The 20,736-nt window shown below is 41.9% G+C and overlaps 1 protein-coding gene and 5 non-coding genes across 6 annotated transcripts; 3 read left to right on the forward strand and 3 right to left on the reverse strand.

Annotated features, from left to right (window-relative positions):
* Nucleotides 1-76: 76 nt before the first annotated feature.
* gabrp (gamma-aminobutyric acid type A receptor subunit pi) lies at nucleotides 77-5,480 on the reverse strand. The gene is made up of 9 exons (XM_061280216.1): nucleotides 5,428-5,480; nucleotides 5,238-5,350; nucleotides 5,103-5,170; nucleotides 4,781-4,998; nucleotides 2,428-2,510; nucleotides 2,087-2,224; nucleotides 1,863-2,015; nucleotides 908-1,101; nucleotides 77-828 (listed from the first exon to the last, which is right to left on the reverse strand). Exons 1-9 carry the CDS (start codon nucleotides 5,478-5,480, stop codon nucleotides 496-498), a joined length of 1,353 nt encoding a protein of 450 aa, XP_061136200.1. The 3' UTR covers nucleotides 77-495.
* Nucleotides 5,481-7,022: 1,542 nt separating this feature from the next.
* On the reverse strand, nucleotides 7,023-7,094 carry trnap-cgg (transfer RNA proline (anticodon CGG)). The gene has a single exon. It is a non-coding gene; the product is annotated as a tRNA-Pro (tRNA).
* A 353-nt stretch (nucleotides 7,095-7,447) lies between these two features.
* trnap-ugg (transfer RNA proline (anticodon UGG)) lies at nucleotides 7,448-7,519 on the reverse strand. The gene has a single exon. It is a non-coding gene; the product is annotated as a tRNA-Pro (tRNA).
* A 652-nt stretch (nucleotides 7,520-8,171) lies between these two features.
* Nucleotides 8,172-8,243, forward strand: trnap-agg (transfer RNA proline (anticodon AGG)). Its single transcript has one exon. It is a non-coding gene; the product is annotated as a tRNA-Pro (tRNA).
* An 874-nt stretch (nucleotides 8,244-9,117) lies between these two features.
* Nucleotides 9,118-9,189, forward strand: trnap-agg (transfer RNA proline (anticodon AGG)). Its single transcript has one exon. It is a non-coding gene; the product is annotated as a tRNA-Pro (tRNA).
* Nucleotides 9,190-9,673: 484 nt separating this feature from the next.
* On the forward strand, nucleotides 9,674-9,745 carry trnap-ugg (transfer RNA proline (anticodon UGG)). Its single transcript has one exon. It is a non-coding gene; the product is annotated as a tRNA-Pro (tRNA).
* The last annotated feature ends 10,991 nt before the right edge of the window (nucleotides 9,746-20,736 follow it).

Raw genomic sequence — 20,736 nt, forward strand, 5'->3', positions numbered from 1 at the left:
CATTTGCTCAGCCTGAAATTATGATAGCCTCAATTATCCAAACAAAACAGCACATCAGCTTGTCCTGCATCACTGTTTTATTATTCTAATGTTACATGCTGTGAAAGTAATTACAGGACATGGTCTTGTACAAACAACGTATTAAAAACAGCAGAGAAAAGGCAGTCAGATGGAACAGACATTTCTTTTGTTGTTTTCTTTTCTTTTCTTTTTACAGCTAGTTCTTTCTTGTGTGATTTTGCCAGTCAATGGATAAATTGCAGGCTGGGTAGAATGTGTGATGTGATCTAAAGACGGTTTCTGATACTGGCAGCTGCTTTCTATTTGTTTGTGGTCTCTTCATCTGGTTGAAAGTTGTTTTTTTTACATATCACTTCTCAACCAAAAGCATGTGCGATCACTTCAGATCCAAGCGACTGGCCTGACATCTCCATGGGGAATGCAGAGCAGCTGCGGGGTGCTGAAATGAACTCAGCAGCAGCTTGCGAGGAGCTCTCAGTGAAAGAGATAATAAAGCCAGTAGAGAATATTGACAAAAAGGAATGCCATGGGAAAAACGGTGCGGGCATGGCGATCGATGTTGTGTGGATTTTCCACAATAAAGATGGATACTGCCTTCTTTGAAGCATTCTTCACTGATGACAAGCTGCAGCCTTGACCTTTTTTTTCCTGCTTGGGTTCACCGGTGGCCTTTGTGTCACTGTTGGACGATTGTTCTGTAGGCTCCTCGTCGGCGGAGCTTACTTTCACAGGATCCTTCGGTTGGGTGGAGCTGACGACGGGGATGGAGCCGTTTCCGCTGGACTCATTGAACTCTCTCACAAGATCCTAAATAAAAGGACAGTTGCTCTCAGTATGGGAACATTACACGAATATATTTTTGCTGATGTTTGCACATTTGACCCACCCTGTGTAAGTCCTCTATAGTTTGGTGCTGCATGGTATAGAAGTGAGCACAGGCATACTCCAACAGAGCACCAAATATGAAGGTAAAGCAAATGCCCAGGTAGACGTCTATGGCCTTAATGAAGCAGTTGGCATTTGGTAGGGAGGTGCGAGCGCCCATCATCAGAGTCGTCATTGTCAGGACTGTAGTAACGCCTGTGAGCAGATCAGTTTCATGTAAGTGTGACTCTTTTGTTCTCTACCCTAACCAACTCTTTAATCATTAATTATGAATTAGCTCGTTATCTTCATGCATTTTTCCTACAATGTTAGTGTAGCGTCCGAGCCATTCTATTTTGGAGTGCACGTTCATATGATGCTGGTCTATATATGTACAGTTTAAACACACTTCAATCTGGCATTTCTTACACATGCACACTGCTGTTTAATGAACTCAGCTCACATGTGACCATCTTAACTGCAACATGTCGTCTCTTAGGCACGTCTCCTCCGCACCCCACTCTCCAGGCATCGCTAATTGATTTGTGCTAAATCACTGGTACACTAATGTAACAGTTGTATCAAACGTGGCTTTATTGGTCATGTTGGAAGAGTGATGCACAAGGGTGCCGTAATAAAACTCTTGTTGAGTTACCGTCTCGGATGTGAGATAAGTGTAGCAACAGACAGCAACCAAATCCCACACATCCAAATAACAATATACGGTAAACAAAAGAGGATTATATCGTACTGTAGACACTTTTATCTTACACTTTGATGCTAATGCCAAACCAGAAAAATTCAGAAACAAAATACAAAGCTTGTGTGTGATGCCATCATTCATTTGCATCATCATAACAGATATTTAGAAGCAGAATTGTCAAGCACGGATGCAAATAATTCCTAGGAGTCAAATAACAGTGAGCTTAAAAAAAAAACGAAAAGAAAACAGTTCCTGTGATTAGTTTGTTACTAACCAATGCAGGTCCTGGCTGGTACAGAGGACTGGCTGATCCAGAATGAGACCCAGGAGAGAACCACCAAGAGGGTGGAGGGAACATATGTTTCCAAGATAAAGAACAAAACATTTCTGCGCAATGCAAAATGCAGCACCAGCTTGGGGTATTGTCCTGTGAAGAAAGGCACACCCTTAACCCTTGTAAAATATCGCATCATTCCCAAGCGTATGTAGCAGACCTACCAGTCTCGTACACAGCCTCTGACACAGACGTGTAGTAGCTCTCCACGCTATACTGAGCCAGCCGCAGTGTGTCCAGACCCCTCACTGAATCATTCCCTCTGGTCCAGTAGAACACAACATCCTGCAGATTGTAGCCCCCTGTATACACACATAACACAACACTCTAAATTGAGTTTTGTCTACTCTTAGCCAACCACAAGCCTTTACATCGCCAGTGTCATACTTACTAGAACGATGTTTATAATGATGATGATGATATTGAGGAGGATGGTGATGATAGTGGCCATCAACACAGTGAGACAGTATGATGGATGGGAGTGAGTTGGGGTTCAGTTACTCACAGCTTTCTAGCTGCAGGGTGCACACCTGTCTGTCCATGGGGTATTTGGTCAGGTCCATGTTGCAGGCGATGGTAGCTGTGATGCTGTGGAGACAATGTATTCTTATTTTCCATACAGCTTACAAGTGTTTTACATTGAGAAATGTATTTGAGGAGTATTTTCATATACACATGTAGTTTGACATTGCAAATAGATAGTGAACTTAAACCTAAAGTTATTGTCTGATAAGTAAACCAATTGACACATAGACCTCCTGGTGCCTTGCAAGGAGAGAAGACAAATGCCCCCACCCAGTTTATGGTTGCTTGAAGGTGTTAACAGTTCCTGGCTGGAGACGAAAGTAGTTGCCCCCTATTGTGACCATTCGCCTCAAGGGGAACAGAGCCCAAAGCCCAAAGAGGCATTTGCAATTAGTCAATTTGCACATTCAAGACGGACCCAAAAAGACGTCACGGGAGCAGAAGAGAGAAACACGAGGAAGGACGCTTGTGCGCGGACGCAAGGTAACGAAGAAACCTCAGCATGAGCAGGAATAAAATCTTTTTCAAACCAAGATGCATGTGCCATGAGGAGTAATTTCCCATCAGCCAGCCAGCCTTGCCGGAACGGACCCACGCCTCTCAAAAAATACACAACATACTCAAACAATAGACTACAGTGTTAAAGTTTACATGCCGTGCAAATTCTTGCAAATCAAGGATCTGTAATTAGTTTTAATTCTAAAATGCTGAGAAGTTCCATTCATTGACTTGGGCAGTTTTCAAAACAATAAACTAATTGTGCAGTCAAAATAATTCTCTTCCACAGGGACGGGCAAATGCATGGCGGCTCGTGCCCACGTTCTGAGTGAACCCCTGATTAAAAAACTGATAAAATATTTTTTTAAGGCCAGATTCTAAACATGTAAAAATACTACAGGGGACCTATTTCACCTCTTCTCATTATTTAAAAATATATTCTCTCAAAATGGCTTTTTTTAGGAAGGGGCAGTGTTAGTGTTTTTTTCTTTGTGTTTTCTGAAGGTTTTTCTGGGTTTACAAAATTTACACATTTTTTGTCAATGTATTTCAATGGGAATCCATCATACACAGATTTTTCATTTTTGCGAGCCGGTGCTCCCTCTCCCCCACTAATAACCAAGTATTTTACTTTCAATTTGTAATATCACCATTCACCACTAGATGGTAGATATTGCTTAGTTGCACGTCATTTTAATAATTCTTTGCAGATTTAGAATGACACGCATGATCTTTAATCTCCAGAATTGTTGACACAACTCAACGAAGGCCTCAATTGATGCTCATGCACTGTATTATTTCAGAAGTGTCGTTAACAATTCAAGCTGCGCACATTGGGGTTATCATTGTTTTCTCTAATAGTCCCTCAAGAGAGAAGTTCAAAGTCATTGTGTGTTGAGGGTTAGGGTTAAGTTTGTCTCCTTAGCAGTCTGTAGCATACAAATGATGGCAAAGCATGTCAGCCTAAGCTGAGGAGCAACCCATGTCATATACTATGTGATTACTAGACCTATGATTATAGGGAAAAATGTATGTTGATATAATTGAAAGTGAAATGTAATTGAAAATAATGTTTTTCTAGAATGAATGAATGCTGAAAAATCTAACATTTCTACATACTGACCCTTTAATGCTAAAAATTATTCTGACAAAGATACATGCTTCTATTATTGAACCCAGGTAAAACCAGCAATCATTTTTGATTCAATATTGATCTCCTTAGTAGGGCAGCTCAAATGTTTGACATCACAAATTCACCTGATTTTTGAACACCAGATCCCCTCATGCATAATGCAGCAAAATACTGTCAAACTTGAGATTGTCACCTAGTTAAAAATATGTCTCTAAATTTAGGATTATGTTAGAAATCTATTGCAATTGCAAAGGTTTTTTTCTTTGATTTATTTTGTTCACATTGCGCCTTGGCGTTTGGGGAATTTTCTGGGGGATGATTTATTGGGGTTTGTTTAGACAAAAATCATGGGGGTGGGGTTTAATCAATCACTGGTTAACGCCGCCAGTTGCCCATCCCTGCTCGAGAGACTAATAACAAAGCCACCATAGGGACACCGCTTCACGTTTAGGTGGGTTTTATTTCACAGGGCCCCAACCCAGGTTATGAGAAGACCAGCATATGCCGTGGCAATGGCTCACGCTTGACTTCCGTAGTGTAGCAGGTGGCTTTACCATTATAAGCAACTGCGATTGTAATCAAAACTCACACCTCAGAACAAGATTTCTCTTGCTAACTCACTCTGCATTTTTTTTGAAAATGTACAATAGCTTCCTAGCTTATGGCCTCTGTGTTTTGTATGAAGCAAACTGGAAGAATGTACCGTAGTGCATAGAGTACGGTCCCGTTGCTGAATATGCGTATGAGGCGGTTTTCCACCGTCACATCATGTAGGAAAGAGCGCTTTGAGTCAGGAATAAAGGTGTCGGGGATCCAAAGAAGTGACACCAGGCGTCCATCCACACTGACACTCTCATTCCCTGGGAACACCAGTCTGGAATCTCGCCACCGTTGGCGCAGGAAGATAGTTGCAGTGTAGTCCTGAAAAGCAATATCTTGGTGTATTAAATCAGCAATTGTTTTTTTAGTGCCTCATTCTCACAGACACATTATCCCACTCGAACAAAATAGCAGGAATAGTGTACCATATTGATTTCAGAGATGGCATCGATGCTTGCAATGTCAAGACTCATCCCGATTTCCACAGGGCCCTCTGTCAGGGAGACACAAGAGGCTTTGGCAAACAATTCATGAATAAAAGTGATCAGGCATAGTTCTACCATTGAAATTGGGTCTAAGATAGCGGTTGTATCCTTTCATCAGTTTCTGAATGGTTGGCAGGAGCTGGGAGTCGTTCCATTCCCCCCAGTTATGGCCGGGGAACATGCAAGCACTGTGGACCACAGACAGAAATGTAAATTCAATTTCAACACTGTTTGTGACACAAATTGTGGGGTTGAGCTGTCTCACCTGAGCGTGAAGGTCAGGCACATGATCAGCGGTGTAGACAGCTGGACAAACATTTTTGATCAGCAGCTAAGCAATGACAAATGTGAAAGATGCTCATTGTTCATAAATCAGTGTGCATACAGTTTTTCCCAAAAAAAAAAACATGAATCGGAAAATCGGTTATATCCGTGAATCGTGTCCCACCTCATGTATCTTTCCTGATAACACACCAGATATAAATCAATTTGACGTTCCTGATGATTTGTTGTTTCCTTGGATTTCACTAACCTGGGCTTTGGATAGCTTTTACATGTTGCGTTTTAATAAACATTAGAAAACCTACAGCCGTAACCTAATGAATTGAATCAGAATACCACAGAATCAAAATTTTATATTTTAAAATTGTTACATCCATGAATTTTATTGTAATCCATGCATTGTTAAATCAAATAATCATTTTGGTAGAGACACATTCCTTGTACACTAGATGTTATGACAGTACACTTGTGTCAGTCACAGATGCATATTGATAACCAAACCAGGCAGCATCTTGTAAAAGTGGTAATGATGCATCGATTACCTCCAAAAGTCAAAAGAAAATTAACATACACCTAACTAATCATACAGTCTAACTGATGAAATTTGTTTTGCTTACACCTTCACCAAATGGCAAAGGAATGAAGATTAAAACTAAAGCGAAAACTGTTCGCATATGATGGCCTCCAGCAGCTAAGGTCAACTCTCAGTGGCAAGGTAGCAAGACCGAAACAGACCTACTCTAGGCTCTAATACAACGCTCATGGCTGGCTAATTTACAAAAGCAGAGAAATATCCCAGAACAAGAACCAGTAATCACAACAATGGCCGATATCCAAGCAAGAGTGTCTCAGGTGAAGAGCTTGCTCGCACGTGCCCATGATTCATGCCTACTGACTAAAGAAACAAACTTCTCTCTGTCAGTGCAAATGAACCAGATGCTAACATCAGGCACTCACAAACAATGGCTAACCCAGTGCTTCTCAAATAGTGGGGGGCGCGGTGCTATTCCTGGGGGGGCGCGTGTGACCCTGGGGAACAGGCTTTTTTTTTGGCAGTACTAGAATAAAGTGTAATTGGGGGTTTACTACAGCAGGGGGCAGCGGCGCTCTCATTGTTACTTCTGTCACGTTAGCGACAGTGCAACATTTTACGACTTACAAGACAAGTTAGGATAGTCACGGTGGGGAGGGGGGGCGCGAATAGATTTCTTCTTGCTAGGGGGGGGCGTAACAGAAAATAATTGAGAAGCACTGGCCTAGACCAACGAGCCATACAATTAGTTGGGAAATTGTTAGATGTCACATGGGTTGTCATGGGACAATGAAGGCCAAGAGCCATGGTTGGACAATGGCTCGAGTAAATGGGGAAGACACCCAACAAACAAGGAGTTCTTCGGGATTTGAACCGGGGACTTCTCGCATACTAAGCGAGAATCATACAACTAGACCAACGAGCCATGTACTAAAGTCCTAAATTATTAGTTGTCACATGGATTCTTATGGGACAATGTACAAGCTGAGGCAAGGCCGAAGGTTGGACAATGGCTCAAGTAAATGGTCAAGATGGCCAATAAACAAGGGCTCATCCGGGATTTGAACCCGGGACCTCTCGCACCCGAAGCGAGAATCATACGACTAGACCAACGAGCCATTTACTAAGTTGTGAAATTGTTAGATGTCACATGGGTCGTCATGGGACAATGAAAGTAAGCACGCCGGTTGGACCATGGCTCGAGTAAATGGGGAAGCCACCCAACAAAGGAGGGCTCGTACGGGATTTGAACCCGGGACCTCTCGCACCCTAAGCGAGAATCATACGCCTACCCTAGACCAACGAGCCATGTATATATCATGAAATTGTTAGATGTCACAAGGGTCGTCATGAGACAATGAAAGGCCAAGAGCGCCGGTTGGACCATGGCTCGAGTAAATGGGGAAGACACCCAACAAACAAGGAGTTATTCGGGATTTGAGAATCAATGGGGAGGCCACCCAACAAAGAAGGGCTCGTCCGGGATTTGAACCCGGGACCTCTCGCATCCAAGACGAGAATCATACGCCTAGACCAACGAGCCATTTACTGTATTTCGAAATTGTTACATGTCACATGGGTCGTCATGGGACAATGAAAGTCCAAGAGCCATGGTTGGACAATGGCTCGAGCAAATGGCGAAGACACCCAACAAACAAGGAGTTCTTTGGGATTTGAACCGGGGACCTCTCGCACCCTAAGCGAGAATCATACGAGACCTAGACCTAGACCAACGAGCCATGTACTAAAGTCATACATTATTAGTTGTCACATGGATTCTTATGGGACAATGTACAAGAGAAGGCAAGGCCGAAGGTTGGACAATGGCTCAAGTAAATGGTCAAGATGGCCAACAAACCAGGGCTCGTACGGGATTTGAACCCGGGACCTCTCACTGGCCATCTTCCTCATTTACTTGAGCCATTGTCCAACCTTCGGCCTCGCCTCATCTTGTACATTGTCCCATAAGAATCCATGTGACAACTAATAATTTAGGACTTTAGTATATGGCTCGTTGGTCTAGTCGTATGATTCTTGCTTAGGATGCGAGAGGTCCCCGGTTCAAATCCCGAAGAACTCCTTGTTTGTTGGGTGTCTTCCCCATTTACTCGAGCCCCAGTCCAACCATGGCTCTTGGCCTTTCATTGTCCCATGACGACCCATGTGACATGTAACAATTTCAAAATATAGTACATGGCTCGTTGGTCTAGGCGTATGATTCTCGCTTAGGGTGCGAGAGGTCCCGGGTTCAAATCCCGGACGAGCCCTTCTTTGTTGGGTGGCCTCCCCATTGATTCTCAAATCCCGAATAACTCCTTGTTTGTTGGGTGTCTTCCCCATTTACTCGAGCCATTGTCCAACCATGGCTCTTGGCCTTCATTGTCCCATGACGACCCATGTGACATCTAACAATTTCCCAACTAATTGTATGGCTCGTTGGTCTAGGCGTATGGGTTCAAATCCCGGACGAGCCCTCCTTCTTTGGGTGGCTTCCCCATTTACTCAAGCCATGGTCCAACCGGCGCTCTTAGACTTTCATTGTCCCATGACGACCCATGTGACATCTAACAATTTCACAACTTAGTAAATGGTTCGTTGGTCTAGTCGTATGATTCTCGCTTTGAGAGTCATCGTTTATTGGCCATCTTCCTTATTTACTTGAGCCATTGTCGAACCTTCGGCCTTGCCTTAGCTTGTACATTGTCCCATAAGAATCCATGTGAAAACTACTAATTTAACCATTTTGAACATTGCTCGTTGGTCTAGTCGTATGATTCTCCCTTTTGGGTGCGAGAGGTCCCGGGTTCAAATCCCGTACGAGCCCTCGTTTATTGGCCATCTTGACCATTTACTTGAGCAATTGTCCAACCTTCGGCCTTGCCTTCTCTTGTACATTGTCCCATAAGAATCCATGTGACAACTAATAATGTATGACTTTAGTACATGGCTCGTTGGTCTAGGTCTAGGTCTCGTATGATTCTCGCTTAGGGTGCGAGAGGTCCCTGGTTCAAATCCCAAAGAAGTCCTTGTTTGTTGGGTGTCTTCGCCATTTACTCGAGCCATTGTCCAACCATGGCTCTTGGCCTTTCATTGTCCCATGACGACCCATGTGACATGTAACGATTCCGAAACACAGTAAATGGCTCGTTGGTCTAGGCGTATGATTCTCGCTTAGGGTGCGAGAGGTCCCGGGTTCAAATCCCGGACGAGCCCTTCTTTGTTGGGTGGCTTCCCCATTGATTCTCAAATCCCGAATAACTCCTTGTTTGTTGGGTGTCTTCCCCATTTACTCGAGCCATTGTCCAACCATGGCTCTTGGCCTTCATTGTCCCATGACGACCCATGTGACATCTAACAATCTCCCAACTAATTGTATGGCTCGTTGGTCTAGGCGTATGGGTTCAAATCCCGGACGAGCCCTCCTTCTTTGCGTGGCTTCCCCATTTACTCAAGCCATGGTCCAAACGGCGCTCTTAGACTTTCATTGTCCCATGACGACCCATGTGACATCTAACAATTTCACAACTTAGTAAATGGTTCGTTGGTCTAGTCGTATGATTCTCGCTTCGAGAGTCATCGTTTATTGGCCATCTTCCTTATTTACTTGAGCCATTGTCGAACCTTCGGCCTTGCCTTATCTTGTACATTGTCCCATAAGAATCGATGTGAAAACTACTACTTTAACCATTTCGAACATGGCTCGTTGGTCTAGTCGTATGATTCTCGCTTTGGGTGCGAGAGGTCCCGGGTTCAAATCCCGGACGAGCCCTCGTTTATTGGCCATCTTGACCATTTACTTGAGCCATTGTCCAACCTTCGGCCTTGCCTTCTCTTGTACATTGTCCCATAAGAATCCATGTGACAACTAATAATGTATGACTTTAGTATATGGCTCGTTGGTCTAGGTCTAGGTCTCGTATGATTCTCGCTTAAGGTGCGAGAGGTCCCCGGTTCAAATCCCAAACAACTCCTTGTTTGTTGGGTGTCTTCGCCATTTACTCGAGCCATTGTCAAACCATGGCTCTTGGCCTTTCATTGTCCCATGACGACCCATGTGACATGTAACAATTTCGAAATGTAGTAAATGGCTCGTTGGTCTAGGCCAGTGCTTCTCAAATAGTGGGGCGCGCCCCCCAGAAACAACACCAGAGGAGCAAAACGCCAACTGGTAGCGGACAGGGAAATCACTCCAGTCAGTAAAACCAGAATCATCAACTTGTGCACTGTCTAGGTCTTGTAGGATTTCCAGATCCAGATTCACAAACTGGTGATAGCCAATCAGCTTGACATAGTGGTGGAGGATTCTGTAATCAGCAGAGAACAGCAGTCGTAATAAAAGTAGCAATACTGAATGATAGCAACATCTGGAAAAAGGAGCATGAAAAGCTGGAGAAATACTTAGAGCTGAAGGAAGAATTAAAGAAAATCTGGAGGGGAAAGGCAACAGTGGTGCCACTCGTGACTGGGGCATTGCGCACAGTTACCACCAAGCTGGATGTATGGCTCCAGATCCTGCGCAGAACCTTGAAGATCCGAGACCCTACACATTCGCTTGTATTTATTTTTGTGAAAACTGCATGTGTGCGTGTCACTCGACGTGATGCTTTGTGCACACGTGTGCCACATCCCGGACGCATTCCAGTTAACATCAGATTTTTGTAATGGGGACGAAAACATAAAAAGGGCATGTATAATGGAAAATCTGAATAGGGCATCATGCCCTGAAGCGTGGATATTGTCTGCCTGACTGTGACATCTCGCTGAGAACTAGATGTAAACCAGCTTGCCAAAATTTCCGCGGACTGCATTGATCCCCGCCGAGAGCTTTAAAATCTACGGTAAATTCCGTCATCACGGAATCATTGATTTCAAGAGGGATTAATTTGTGCACTTGTATCTGCTGAGATTGAAAGGCAACACATGAAATTGATTGGATGAGGCTTTGTATTTTTTTATTGTCATGCACTTTGGTCTTTACCGCTCTGCAAGAAGCATATTTTAGTGGGCCACTACTATTTGCTCAATAAAAATTACCTTTATTATGAACTTCCAAATTTGAAATCATCAATAACTTTTTAAAAGCAGGACGTAAAGCATGGCTGTTTTAGCATGAGAGACATTTACAATTAATATCAAGGCAATGTTTAAAAAAATTACAAATTAGTTTTTTTTAAATTGTGGCTTGACTCTTATTGATCAAATCACATTATAATTATTAGTATTTAAAGCTGCTTTACCTTTTTTTTTTAACTATAAAAAGACAGATTTTTTTTTATACTGACATAATTTCTATAAGAAAAAATAAAACAAAAAATAGAATAGTTGGACGTTGGAATGGATTGTGGGGGACTTAACAAACAGTCCAGCATGCATATTGAATTTGGAATTTTTTAAAGTGATGTGATGCATCAGCCAATTTAATCATTTGATCACACAAAACTACATTTTGTCTGTCCTTTTAATATGTGGAAAACCTTCACTCCTCTACTCCCATAATTGCTCCAGAACTAGTCCTTTGTGTGTAATTAACACATAAAGCCGGCGAAGCGTCATGAATTTTAAATGGTTGTTTCGTTTTCCTGTTACCAAGTTGCACGTGACAGGGAAAGTGTCACCTGCTGATTTATGGCACCATTGCCTCATGTTTTATTCACAAAGCTAAGCCGATAACTAATTCTACATCAACGTCATCAAGATTGTACCATTGTGTTGCAACTTATTTCGTCTTACCTCTGCCCTCCAAATCAATCTCCCTGTCACTAATTGACTTTTATTCTCCCTCTTCATCACATCTGCAAAATAGGACTGGTTTTGGTTTCCAGCAATTACCAAAGGCAAAGCTGGTCTAGCTATGTATTATTCAGGCAGAGGTGTCATTCTAAATTATGTTTATGGCAAGAATGATTTCCCTTGCTAATGGCTGTTATGAGCGTTAAGAGACATATTAGGTGCAATTTGTTTCTTTGCAGTCAGGTAGTGTATGATGAATTTGTAATCACATTTTAATTTGACTGTTTTCATGATTTTTGTTAAGCTTTCCATTTTAGTCTTCGTTTCTTTGTGTTGCGTCCCTTAATCTTTATTAACTCAAATTCATAATCACCCCTGTCCGTGGATATCCACTTTGCGTCATATTCTTTTTACATTATGGCAAGAGTTGTAATTTTGACATTTGTTCTTTTTTTTCTCTCTTTTTCTTACCTTTCTCCGTGCAGCACCAAAGATCTTCAGGATTTCTTTGTCCACCTGTTCTTCTTTTGCTCTCCTTTCTTTGTTTCCTTTTCCAGTTTTGGGATGTACCCTGGCCAGCAAAAGAGATTTGTGTATGTTGGTTATGATTGCATCCAAGTGTCAATCCACCAATGAAGCGCTCATTTGGTCCTGGTGTGCTGGTAATGTTGTTTGTTTGACTGTGTGCGCATCTCCCTGCATCTCTGCACAGCTGCCGTCATCTCCCAGCAGAGCAGTTGTTGAGCCCCCACCTTCCTCCTCACCCCGCCCACTTTTGTACCATGTCCCTTCGCTCCTTGCTTCGCTCAACTCCACTCTCAAACGAGCATGAAGCTGAAGAACAAATACTACATGTCCTTTAATCACCTTTGACAGTTCCCTCTCACTCTCATCCTCACATACTCTTCTGCTCCTCTGCACCCTGACAACCACCTCCTCTTGGACTTCTGATCACATCTCATCCCCTCAAGCATGCCTCAACTCTAAATCTGTTCCTTTGCATCATTGTCTTCATGTGAATGCTTCCCTTTTAGCATTTTCATTGAAGTGCTCACAACACTAGTCTTTTACGCACAGAAATCTTCCTCACCAGAAAATGTGTCAATTATGGACCTTTGTGTTGAGTTTACCTTTTACAAAATGCTGACCTGGAAGCAAAACGTGGATAAATCCCACCTTTAAAATGGCTGTATTAAATATATACATCTTCCCAAAGAAGGGAAGAAATCAGAAGACACTGACTTTCATTTCATTCATACATTCAAAGGTAGGTGGTTGTGGAACTCATGTTGAAGTCTGATCGTTTCTCATCATCATCTCGTCGTCAACTCACTCTTTTTTTTTCTTCTTTTTTTTTTTTTAAAACGTTTATTTCGAACATTAAAAAATACAGGAAAAAATTAAAAATACAGAAAAATGATAACTCCATAGTACAATAACTCTTTGCCACGTTAGTAGACAATATAGTTTTTTACCCCCGGCTATATGGCAACTATGTTAGTGCATCCATTGTTGCTGTTTTCCACCTCCGCAGACCGATAATGTAGTTTTCATGGGATCTACCTACCTACCTACCTACCTACCAACCTACCTTCCTACCTACCACCCTACCTACCTACCTACCTACCTACCTACCTACCTACCTACCTACCTACCGATTCATCTATCCATCAATCTGTCTATCTATCAATCTACCTATACTGTGATGATCATGCCATACATTTGTACCTCTCGATGAATTCCTTGTTCTCCAATGGCTCAGACCATGTTTGTGTAAGAATGTTTTCACATTGGACTGTTAGTCAATGCTTCATTGGTTCCACAACCTTCATCCATCGCCAGAGTCAATATTTCTATCATTATTATTATTATTAAGAGTAAGATGTTAGTGGTTATTTGGTGCATCAAAAAAGCTGTCGCAAGGTTGTTTAATTTTAGTCACTGCTTTTTAGTTTTCTGCTTTGTAGTAGCAGAGTCTGTGTACTTTTGCCAAGAAAATAGTAAATTCCTTTGGGATGAGACCCTCTTAAAGTGATTTACATAAACTGTGTGAATAATGAGGCGCGCTTATTAGCCTGACAATAATGTGAGAGAGGAATACTGTATATTTGCGAAATTTGAGGAATTATTGTCTGAGCAGAGATTTCAGGTAGGTAGATAAGTCACTGTTTGTGTGCGCCTGCTAGTATATTTCATCTGATTTTATTTTCTCATTTTGGCATCTTTGTCAAGAGTGTTTCATCAGCCCATAAATCAGTTGTTAGCTCATATTGTCCTCACCTTAATATGATTTGTGCCTTTCTCGTTCTGACCCGATTCCCTCATTTGGTGGATGTATATCCCTTAGTACCATCATTTAATAATTTTAGAGCTGTATTAATGAAATAGACCCCTTCTCTAATACGAGATGCAGTCAAAACTGAACATCCAGGCGCAATTGAAATGATGCCAAGGTGAATAGACCTGAATCGATAATCAAGTGCAGTCAGACTTTAACTTGCATGTAAGAGGAGAGACTGCACTTATAATGAGGACGTTATGTCATGCCCAGCACAGTTAAATACAGTGCAAAGCACACGGTAACTGTGCGCATGGGTGGAGCGTTTTTTTTTTGGTTTTTTTTCCCTTCTGGTATTTTCCCAGATGCACGTAAATAGAAACGAGCATTTGCGTCGTAGTGGGTGTGAACACAAGCAATTTGCTTCCCACCCTGCTCATCTCATTCCCTCTAAATTCAGCGCGGAACACGCGCATAGTTTAAATCACTACATAGGAGACTGACAAGCGCAAAGCATGTTTAGAAGAAAATGCAAGATGATCGCCACTCTCGGATGAGGTCAAGTTGGTCAGGGTGGTCACAGATCACCACTGTGAAATGGGCAGAGATTGTGTCAGCCCATAGCTATGCCACTGCCTGTGGGCGATTTTAAAAACATCTTAAAGATGATAATATTAATAATGTGTCCAGTGAATTGATTTCTACAGTGATCCAGAGGGTTTGTTGCATGCATTTGTTATAATTATGAATGAAATACAGTACATCCACATTCATCACACATAAGCTTGGTGTACAAAAACTGTCTGCTTGCACTTTGATAAAATTCACCAAAATCGTGTTAGACTTTATCCCGCTTTTTGCAGGCATAAAATGTAGTTCCCGTTCAGCCACAAAAATGTCAGGTGTCAAAGAAATGCCGGAATGCCCAACATGGTGCAGTCTGCGTAATAACAAGATACTAAAAGAGGTGTGCAACTGCATGGGAATCAGGATGCGTCAGTTTTTACTCCCGAGTGCACATGCCCTGCCTGCAAAAATAGAGCGCTGAATGTGTGTCTGAAGTGTATCTTAATGCACTGTTTATTTGTCTAGTGGTGTATAACAGCACTTGAAAGCGTAACCATTAACCCGTAAAAATTGATGACAAATGCTACAATATAAGATCTTACCTGCTAAAAGAAGGAAAGTGGAGAAAGAAATCAAGCATTTTCCAAGAGAGTTTAAGTTATTGAAACTCTGAACATTGAATGCAACAAAATATGAATGAGAGAAGAAAAAAATGCCCAAAACTGCAGTAAGTTTTACACAAATGTTACATACACAAATTATATATATTTTTAGTCCATAAGAAGTAGTGTTCCTCAGTCCAACAATTTGCAGCGTCAAATTCACACTTTAACTTTGCATTCTCTGTCTGGATACTTTGGTCCATTTCCCATCTTACTTTGAATATTTTCTTATCCCTCCACTTCTCAGTCTCTTTCTCTTGGTGTGTGTATGTGTGTCTCAAGGATGAATTAGCAATGATGAGGTCACTGTGTTTCACATATTGTTGCCCTCGTCTTTGCATTAACAACAGTGAATGGAAATGTTACAGCCCACGCACTGGCCCAGTAATTTGCCGCCACGTGACAAATGCAAATGTCATTGGAGTGCACATTAAAGAAACGGGAATGGCGTTCTTTTAAGTGATTGTGACGGCTACCATGTCCATAAGCAACATGTAAAGTATGATTTAATGTAGTATAGCCTTGCTCTTTACACTACAGTCGTTTATGTTTTTCATTGAACAAGATAAAAGTGTATCACAGCATGTCATGTCAGTAGGTTTGCTGGCCTATATTCTTCGACATTTAAACCTTTGTTCTATCAATCTGTAACCAGTTGCAGTTCCTTGGTGATTTTTTCCCCCTACAATCTGTCTGGTTAATGCAGTGCTTCTCAATTATTTTCTGTTACGCCCCCCCCTAGCAAGAAGAAAACTATTCGCGCCCCCCCTCCCCACCGTGACTATCCTAACTTGTCTTGTAAGTCGTAAAATGTTGCACTGTCGCAAACGTGACAGAAGTAACAATGAGAGCGCCACTGCCCCCTGCTGTAGTAAACGCGCAATTACACTTTATTCTAGTACTGCCAAAACTATTTGAGAAGCACTGGGTTAATGACAGTAACATTCTTCTTTTACTGTTGCTCTTTACAACCTCATTACGACCTCCTTTCACTTCTCATTTCTATTATTTGCTTTTAAAGTGTTTGTAAAGTTGCATTACAAATAATGGCAACCTCTCCAAGGAATATATCACAACAAATAAAATATATTTAGAATTTGAAAACTGTTTAACTTGCATTTCATTCCAGATAGTAGACATATTACTAATTATTGGCATCAAGAACCAGAAAAGGTCAAAAAATGCATGAAAATATTAAATTGAAAAATGGTAATGCCAATCCCAATCCTTGATATCAATCATTTAACAAATTGCTCTCGTAAACACGTTCAGGAATAATTAAACAAACTGCGTAATTAAATTCCTCAATATTTCTGCACTCTCACATATGAAGTAGTATCATAGGTCAACAGTGGATATATAAAGTCTACAAACCCATATTTGAATGTGGTGTATAAGTAATAGACATCAATCATTTCAAAATGTCTTCCAGCATTAAAAAAAAAACCTGTAACCCGTAGAACTCCATCCATCCATCCATCCGTCCATCCATCCATCCATCCATCCATCCATCCATCCATCCATCCATCCATCCATCCATCCATCCATTTTCTGTACCGCTTGTCACACATGTAGTGGGTAATTAGTAGGGGTGTAAATCGCGGGTTTTGTCACAATACGATATAATATCGATACAAAGAACTACGATACGATATTTACCGATATCTTGAAGCCTGCTGCGATTCATTCACGATATATCGCGATATAGTGCTCTACGATCGATATTTTTTTTAAATAAAAAATATAGAACAATATCCTGATTTATAACAATTCATACGCAAAACCAACAAGGTACTGCAAACTCTTTATTTAGGAAATTACAAGAGTATTGCAGTATACAAAGTGCTTATTTTAAACTTTGATGTCGTGTTTTTTCTTTAAATATGCGGCGAGATTTGTGCTCCCTGAATATTTGATCACCGCATGGCAGGATTTACAAACTGCACGTGTCTTGTCCGTTGAGCCATATTTTCTTTGGAATCCAAAGTGCTTCCAAACGAATGACTTGAAGCCTAAAGGGGAGCAAATTTCTTCGTCTTTTTGGACACTAGCCATAGCACCAGCCCAGGAGCCGCGTACTAGTTGTCGACTCCCCTTTCACGTGCCTTCTCTGCTCACAACACAACGCCGCGCACTGCTCCCTGCTCCCGGAAAGAGGAAGCAAGCAACAATGAACTGGATTTCAAAATAAAGTCGCGTCTAATGTCCGAGGTCAAACACGGCGATATAAATCGATGTTTACGTTTAGCATCGATGCCAATAAATCGTAGAGCATTATATCGATTAATCGATGTGTATCGATGTATCGTTACACCCCTAGTAATTAGTACCTCAGTGTCCCTATATTAAATCACTCATCTACTGAAAGTCACTATTTTTAGAAATATCTCTCTTGTAAAGAAATGTTAATCTTTTTATCTTCAGTGACACACAGAGAAATGAAACTGTTGCTGGTACATTCTAATAATGTAAGAACTTCCGGAATGAATGAATCGTCACTGCAATTAATTTGTTTTCATCCATCCATCCATTTTCTGTACCGCTTTGTCCCCACGGGGGTCGTGGGCGTGTTGGAGCCTATCCCAGCTGTCATTGGGCAGTAGGCGGGGGACACCCTGAACTGGTTGCCAGCCAATCGCAGGGCACACAGAGGCGAACAACCGTCCGCATTCACACTTAGGGGCAATTTGGAGTGCTCAAATGGCCGGAGGTGGAATCGAACACGCACCCTCCTAACTGTGAGGCAGACGTGCTACCCAGTGCGTGCGTGCGTGGGTGCGTGCGTGCGAGTGCGTACGTGTGTGTTTGTGTGTGTGTATATACTATATATATATATATATACACGTGTATATATATATATATATATATATATACACACACACATATATATAAATATATATACATATATGTAATTACTACTAACTTGTGTTATGTTAGCCCATCTATGATGATTAATGTAAGCATTAAGGACTGCAAAAGTACTCCTAGTGCTGCAGCAAAACATGCACAACAAATAAATTGTTGAAGCTTCAAGGGTGAACCTGAGGGCCCTAGAAGTTGTGGTTTATAGTCCAAACATTACGGTACACGGATTTACTGTTTATTTACACAGCTGCCATGTCAATGAGTCTGTCTCTTTGAAATATTGTTCATTTAAATACATGTTAATGGGTTTAACCCTACGGCAGATGACATCTAGATTTAGTGTTCCTCTGGCCTCTCCGCAAAGGAGCCTACGCATCACCTACCTGTTCACATAAGGCCTTGTGTGTTCTCCTGATACGAGAACAGCCCAGAAAGCCTCATGTTGGACTTAAATGTCTACAATTCAAGTAAATGGAAAAGTTTACCTTTGATAACAGAAATTCTATTTTCCCCTTCTCAAAGCTTATAGGTGTGAGATTGCTGCTTTGACTTTGAGCCAACCACTTAGGAGTCAAAGGTTCTGGAATTGGATATGACACTCCATCAGTAGTTCTGTCAGCATTGTGTTGGGATAGTTCCATGAGCAAAGCTACTTGATGAAATTCTGTAAGTGTGTTTGCAACTGGCTGGCTGTTGGGACCAGTTAGCAGTACGTTGATGCAGCATGGAGGTGGAACGATAAACTCTACTGGAGAGATAGCTTTACTGGAACAGCTTGCACTTTCCATTCCAGCTCAGTGACCTAGTGGTAGAGTGTCCGCCCTGAGACTGGAAGGTTGTGGGTTCAAACCCTGGCCGGTTCATACCGAAGACTATAGAAATGGGACCCGTTACCTCCCTGCTTGGCACTCAGCATTAAGGGGTGGAATTGGGGGGTAAGATCACCAAATGATTCCCGAGTGCGATACCGCTGCTGCTCACTGCTCCCCTGTCCCCCAGGGGATGGATCAAAATCACACGGGGACGGGTTAAATGCAGACCACAAATTTCACCACACCCAGATGTGTGTGTGATTATCATTGGGACTTTAACTTTTGGTGCCAAAAAGTACTTAACTTGCCTCAATTTCTGTTCCTCTTTCTACTAGTTTGTCAGAACTCTTTTCAAAGTTGATAAATTAACTAATCAGAACATAAATTAACCTCACCCCCAGAATGATGACAAATGTCATAACAGTCCGTAGTTTAAATGTGCTAATTTAGTGTCTCATTAAAATCCCAGCATGGATAAAGAAGAGAGTTGTTTTTCCCCCTGTTTTTTCCATTCATTTTAATGGTCCACAGGTTCACATTCAACTCACATCTCATGGAGCAGTTTCAGCATTCGCATCTAATCAAAGTGAGTGCAGTGTTCATCCCAGACTCACACTGTTCCAGTCTGAAGTGTGAATCTATCAACTGGCCGGGTGGCTCCCGCGGGATCCTGCACAGCCATGACCCTGGCAACTAACAGGCAAAAAAGTCAGTGACAAATTTATTATCCATGGATTTGCTTTACCTCCTCTTTGACCTCGATCAGATTTTTTATAAAATTAGTTTTCTGACGCATTGTTTCACCATCTCTTCTCCGCCCGCCTCTAGCCAGGACAAGTCGTGTCACTTTCTCCTCTCTGCTTGAAATTCAGATGAGCAGAGTGTCAAGAGTGGTTATTGTCTAGAGCAGCTCATTCAGTCCATAGGATGGAAGTGAGAACAGAGAATATGTTACGGTGTCATTCTACTAGGGAGGAAACTAATGGCCACTGGTACCGTAACTGACATTTCTATCGTATTTGAGAATTCTAACAGTTGTTAAAAAGTGAGGAATGTGACCAAAAAGCTGTTGTTATGTAAAATATGTATTTAAAGTTTATTATGGTCAGTCTTTTATCCTACATATAGTCAGTGAAAAAAAAGGAAAAAAAAGATATAGTGAACATTTCTTTTGCCATGTGAATGATGTATATTTAGGAGACATGCTGGTACAAACATTCAAATATTTTTTCAAATCCATGCAGAGAGCCTTACTGGAGAAAAAAAAATTATATGCAAAATTTGTGTACTTTTGCAAGAATAAATCGCAATATTTTGGGATGGGGTGGTTATTGCACCATAATCCATCCATCCATCCATCCATCCATCCATCCATCCATCCATCCATCCATCCATCCATCCATCCATCCATCCATCCATCCATCCATTATCTGTACTGCTTGTCCCCACAGGGGTCGCGGGCATGCTGAAGCCTATCCCAGCAGTCATCGGGCAGTAGGCGGGGGACACCCCGAACTGGTTGCCAGCCAATCGCAGGGCACACAGAGATGAACAACCACTCGCACTCACACCTAGAGGAAATTTGGAGTGCTCAATCGGCCTACCAAGCATCTTTTTGGGATGTGGGAGGAAACCGGAGTGCCCGGAGAAATCCCAAGCGGGCCCGGGGAGAACATGCAAACTCCACACAGGGAGGGCCGAATGGGAATCGAACCCCCACCCTCCTAACTGTGAGGCGGTCATGCTAACCAGTGCGTCACCGAGCCGCCCTGCACCATAATCGTGTGCTTATTTTTTTTTTCAGTGGTTTCCTAAGACTTTTCCTCACTTGCTTCCACCAGTACAA

Source organism: Syngnathus typhle, linkage group LG1, assembly GCF_033458585.1.
Source record: "Syngnathus typhle isolate RoL2023-S1 ecotype Sweden linkage group LG1, RoL_Styp_1.0, whole genome shotgun sequence".
NCBI lineage: Eukaryota > Metazoa > Chordata > Actinopteri > Syngnathiformes > Syngnathidae > Syngnathus > Syngnathus typhle.